The 5,155-nt window shown below is 49.0% G+C and overlaps 2 protein-coding genes across 3 annotated transcripts in view; both read right to left on the reverse strand.

The window, feature by feature from the left end:
* Positions 1 to 1,519, reverse strand: part of jmy (junction mediating and regulatory protein, p53 cofactor) — a 17,722-nt gene extending 16,203 nt beyond the window's left edge. Inside the window, exon 1 of the mRNA XM_016260569.1 lies at positions 561 to 1,519. Coding sequence (XP_016116055.1) covers positions 561 to 1,205 — 645 coding nt within the window. The 5' untranslated portion in view covers positions 1,206 to 1,519. The remainder of the gene's footprint in view (positions 1 to 560) is intronic.
* Positions 1,520 to 2,842: 1,323 nt separating this feature from the next.
* Positions 2,843 to 5,119, reverse strand: LOC107574103 (betaine--homocysteine S-methyltransferase 1-like). Of its 2 annotated transcripts, none has more exons than XM_016260574.1 (3): positions 4,762 to 5,119; positions 3,863 to 4,091; positions 2,843 to 3,391 (listed from the first exon to the last, which is right to left on the reverse strand). In XM_016260574.1, the coding sequence occupies exons 1-3, from the start codon at positions 4,982 to 4,984 to the stop codon at positions 3,211 to 3,213; spliced, it is 633 nt and encodes a 210-aa protein (XP_016116060.1). In that variant the 5' UTR covers positions 4,985 to 5,119; the 3' UTR covers positions 2,843 to 3,210. The 2 variants fall into 2 exon arrangements, with proteins under 2 accessions (XP_016116060.1, XP_016116059.1); XM_016260573.1 differs by lacking the exon at positions 2,843 to 3,391 and adding an exon at positions 3,492 to 3,734 and having other exon boundaries at positions 4,762 to 5,116.
* Positions 5,120 to 5,155: the final 36 nt, after the last annotated feature.

Here is a 5,155-nt window from a genome sequence, read left to right on the forward strand (position 1 = left end):
TGTGTGTGTGTGTGTGTGTGTGTGTGTGTGAGTGTGTGTGTGGTCAGTGTGTGTGTGTGAGTGTGTGGTCAGTGAGGTGATACAGCAGTTGTTGTTCAAGCCTATGAATGCATGAATGTCACCGATGCATCACAGCAGGTGTCATACTGTCATTTACTGTAAACAGACACAATCACACTTTCAGAAAAACATCTGAGAAGAAGTTTGTGTTTGAGCTTCAACAGCAGCTCTAGTGTAGTGAATGAAAACAGTCAGCATTTTGAGTGTGTTTGCAGTTAGTCAAGTCAAATGTATTTGTATATTTTGCAGAAAATCGCGATGTTATTGTTTATTATGTCTTAATATCTTCATGTCTTATCGTCACATTGATCAGATTAGAGCTGGATGATAATATAGTGAGATTTTGCCACGATATAAACAATCAGACGGCTGAGGTTTGCCAGCCACTGAACTTTGTCGAAGGTTCTCTGAAAGTTATGACCAAACGTTGACAGCACACATGTCTGCTCGCCGAGAAGCGCCTGCACACGTGCGCTGTTAGGGTTAGATGCTGGTCTCACCTGCTGCAGGTGTGTCTTGGCCCTCTGGAGCGCGTCCTCGAAGCCCTTCCGCCGCAGCTCGCTCAGGCTCTCGTAGTACTCCTCGCAGTCGTCGCTGTCCGGGAACAGCACCTGAGACAGGATCCTCCAGCCGCAGGTGTCCAGCGCGTGCCCCAGGTACACCTGCAGCTGGAAGCACAGCGCGTCCGTGTCTCGCGCGCTCAGCTCCGGGGCCCCGAACAGCACCGACCACACCGTCTGCTCCTCGGGGAGGGCGGGCAGGCACGGCTCCAGGTCCGAGTTGACGGCGCACAGCTGCAGGTGAACGGCGCGCATGTCCTGGAAGGAGAAGAGCCCGGCCCAGCTGGAGTCCTCCGGGAGCTCCGCCGGCGCGTCATCGGGCTCCGGTGGCTCCAGCTCCGCGCTGCGGGCGGCTCTGCCGGGCTCGGCTCGCTCTGGGCCCGGGCTCTCGTGTCCCTCGAGCAGCGAGTCTCGCGCGGCGCTCCGTTTCTGCACGGTTCGGTCGTGGCACGTGACGGCGAACTTTCCTTCGATCTCGTTCCAGGCGACGATGAAGACGAACTTGTGCTTCTCCTTCTCCTCGAACACATTCGGTCGCACCGACACCCACCCGGACTCCAGCGCGTCCTCCATCGCGAACGACATGATAATGAGAAAGCAAGCGAGCTCAGACGGAATCCGGGCTCCTCGGCAGAAGAAAGGCCAGACTAACGGACGCGGATGAAAACACTCGGTCCGGTAATATCCACGAAGTCCCGTGCGTTCTTGTGTCCCGACTCGTCCGCTGACGCGCGCATCGCTACGCGTTCACACCTGCGCGCGTCGCGTCACCCGCGAGGCCTTTTGTGCGCTAATCCGCATCTTTAACATCGCGACTGTTTCTCATCCGACGACGACGACTGGGCGCTGACGTCACAGAGAGGAGGACGTAAACATCTGCACGTGGGACACGCACTCTGCGTGATGACGCAATCAGAGACGCAGGCGACGCACGGTGGTCTAGACCAGAGAAACACATAGAATAGATTCACAGAAAGAAACTTTCCCCTTGCAGTCTTTTCCCCCTCAGACGTTTTATCATGAAAATGCTTTAATGCTGGTTTCTATGAGAGAGCATCATCGCTCATCTCTCTGATCAATAACTGATGAAGCGCGCGGCTATAAATGTCTGTTCAATAGCTTAACTCTCGGCACGTGACCCGTTACAGTCATGAGACGCCGCTTTGTGTTTATTCAGTGCATGTCGATTCTCGTCCGCTAGGTGGCGCCACTGGCCGACACACGTGCAGCACAACACGTTCACCTCCAGAATAAAACCCTGCTGATCATTTCTGCTCCGTGTCATCCCAGATGTTCATGTCTTTCTGTCTTCAGTCGCAAAGAAATGAAGGTTTTCCACAACGTCGCATTACGTCATGCTTCACGCGAGCGCTGTGGTTAAAAAGTATAGAAATGTGTTGTATTTTTAGTAAATGAGCGATGGTTTGGCTCCATCAGACTCTCATTCCTCGGCTGGGATCCTGTAGAGCTCGGCTCTGAAACTGATTTGTACCTTTAACCCGTTGGTCTCCATTGAACTGCATCATATGGAGAAAGCCCCGGATGCTCTCTCGTTTCTGCAGAGGGTAATCAAACGTGCAGCGCTCTCTGGTCCTGCACTACTGCTCCTCGAGTGAGTGGAATGCTCATCTCACGTTTTTTAAACGTCTCTTCTCGTTTTCAGATTTTTGTTTTATTTCACAGTCTGTGCACTATTGCTGTTTTTGTGCACTTCTGTCCTTGTGTATGTGAACATGCTTATCATTATAAAGCGGAGAGTTCCGGTGCTTGATTCTGATTGGCTGAGCCGCGTTCGAAGCTGTTGTGAATGACGCTACAAAGTAACACACACCTTTGTTTACGTTTGTGTGTTGCTCGGCAACCACTTTGTAGCAACCACAACTGTTTCTGAGGAGCTACATTGTTTGGTGGAAGAATACTGTGTTTATTAATATCATTACACTTTATTTGCTCTGCTTTATTTTGTGTAACCTTACTACGTATATAACCGTTTTATAAAAGCAATAATCCCCGTGAAGCCGTGGTTTACAGTGAATTTATAACAGCTAAGTGGGTTTTATGTTTCGTGTCGTAATAACGCCCCTTAGCCGTTATAAATTCACTGTAAACCACGGCTTCACGGATCTAGGATAATAGATCTCATGATTCTGATTGTGATCACCGTATGTTTAATGATTGAAATCCCATTAATTTATTAAATAACTCCATGACAAAGAGAGTGATTGAGATCATGATGAGTTTTTATTGAGCATCAGGAATCCGACTCTTGAATGGAAGCTCTGGTCGGACTGGAGTGTTCCGAACATCTGGAATGCAGCTCCGCCACATGGGTCATGTGACCGATCCGTGATGTTAGCGTGATGCGCGGCGGCTCAGAAAGCAATCAAATACAGAATAGCCTCTAACGGCACAATTACACTTAATCTGGTTTCTAAAGAGCTTCTGGTCCTGCTGAAGTAGACAATCCTATTCATGAAATCAGCGTTTGTAAACATACAATAAGGAAGGAAAGAGGTAGACAGATTATTTCTCTAAGTGTCTCCTGTAGTACCGCAGGTTTCTAAATGCGGCGCGGCTCGACCTCTGACCCTCAGTGTTTGCCGTCGGCTTTCCGGAAGAGCGGACGCAGCTGCTCCGCGGTCGTGGCCTCCTTCTGCTGCATGAGCTCGGTGTGACCTTTGGTGACCCCCCAGCTGTCAGGAGTGGACATGGAGGGACACAGCGGGCGACCAGACGCCGGCTTCAGCCGCTCCCAGTAATCACGACGCGCCCTGCGGAGCAAACATTCATCAGTGTCAGAGACACATGTTCGTCGCTCTATGTGTGTTTCTCTCTCTCTCTCTCTCTCTCTCTCTCTCTCTCTCTATTATTTCTCTAAGTGTCTCCTGTAGTACCGCAGGTTTCTAAATGCGGCGCGGCTCGACCTCTGACCCTCAGTGTTTGCCGTCGGCTTTCCGGAAGAGCGGACGCAGCTGCTCCGCGGTCGTGGCCTCCTTCTGCTGCATGAGCTCGGTGTGACCTTTGGTGACCCCCCAGCTGTCAGGAGTGGACATGGAGGGACACAGCGGGCGACCAGACGCCGGCTTCAGCCGCTCCCAGTAATCACGACGCGCTCTGCGGAGCAAACATTCATCAGTGTCACAGACACATGTTCGCTCTATGTGTGTTTCTCTCTCTCTCTCTCTCTCTCTCTCACTCTCTCTATGTCTCTCTCTCTCTCGCTCTCTCTCTCACTCTCTCACCTGGCTCGGACCCAGGGTTTGGTGTGCATCTCCAGGCCGCTGCCCCACACTCCATGTTTCTGAGAGGCTTCGGGCAGGATTCCTCTCTCGGTTGCCAGCTCCTCGGCCACGGCACGGATGTGGTACGGCTCGAACCCACAGCAGCCGCCGATGTAACGGATTCCCGCCTTATAGGCCTCTCTGGCGTAATGCTGCATCTCCCAGCGCGTGAGGATCCGCGGCTCCAGAGCTGGAGAACACCACATACATCAGCTTCTCCATCACATATTAAAACAGATATACGGTGATCATGAGACTCACAATTATAACAACTGTGAGTAAGAGTGTGATGATGCGTTTCCACACTTCTTAACAAAAATCTTATATTAAATTAAATAGAATTAAAACAGTTTGACATCTTTCTCTCTTCTGACCAACGGAATCTCTCCATATTCATTTCCTCTTTCGGAAAGTCTTAGAAATGCAATTTTCTCTTTTGTTATTGGAGCAAATGGAAACGCAAAAATTATATTTGTTGTAGTTTCTGTTGAACATTATTGATATTTGATATACATTCTTCTACATTTAATGTTCTCTGAACGTCCTTATGAAGTTATTTGTATGTTCACAGAACTACGTTCAGTAATAACAACAGAACGTTCTCATTTTCAGAATGATTGAATGGAACGTTCCTCTAACGTTTGCATAACCAAAAAGAAACATTCTTAATGCATTAAAAAACTGGACATTTTGAATGTTTAAAAAGACATTCAGAAATAATACTTTCGTAACTTAATGTTAGTGAAATTTTCTTATATATATTTGTTAGCTGCAGATTATTGTTGTCTGTCTGTGTGTGTTAGTGTGTGTGTGTCTGTGTGTGTGTTAGTGTGTGTGAAAGAGTGAGTGTGTGTGTGTACCGAAGGGGAACTCTGGCAGGTCGATGAATCCCTGGCAGCAGCAGTCTGGTGTGTGATACGCCAGCGGCTGCGTCATATAATGTGCTTTCAGACCAGCTTTCTCCACACCGGCCTTCATCATGGCCACGGTCTTCACACAGGTCATGGGGTCAAAGTGACAGTTCACACCCACAATATCAGCGCCTGGAGCACAAACACAGAACATCAGAGCATCAGGATCCATCCACGCTGAAGAAGTGCACTTCAAACACCTGGATGATGCATTTAATTAACCAAAAAAATGAAAGGTGAATCCTACTTTGCATAATTATGCACTATTCTATGTCATTTAATAGTGTTAACTGTGTGAGTGCTGTGTTCGCACCAAAATAAGTGCACTGTGTGTGTGTGTGTG

The sequence above is a fragment of the Sinocyclocheilus grahami genome, unplaced genomic scaffold (assembly GCF_001515645.1).
Source record: "Sinocyclocheilus grahami isolate Dianchi unplaced genomic scaffold, SAMN03320097.WGS_v1.1 scaffold2116.1, whole genome shotgun sequence".
In the NCBI taxonomy this organism is placed as follows: domain Eukaryota; kingdom Metazoa; phylum Chordata; class Actinopteri; order Cypriniformes; family Cyprinidae; genus Sinocyclocheilus; species Sinocyclocheilus grahami.

Excerpts from the sequence above, each read along its gene's own strand:
- LOC107574103 (XM_016260574.1), bottom strand. The coding sequence starts at position 4,984 with ATGGATCCTGATGCTCTGATGTTCTGTGTTTGTGCTCCAGGCGCTGAT. Across the intron at positions 4,092-4,761 it reads CCTGCCAGAGTTCCCCTTCG|CTCTGGAGCCGCGGATCCTC; the intron begins GTACACACACAC and ends GGTGTTCTCCAG. Across the intron at positions 3,392-3,862 it reads AAACCCTGGGTCCGAGCCAG|GGCGCGTCGTGATTACTGGG; the intron begins GTGAGAGAGTGA and ends TTTGCTCCGCAG.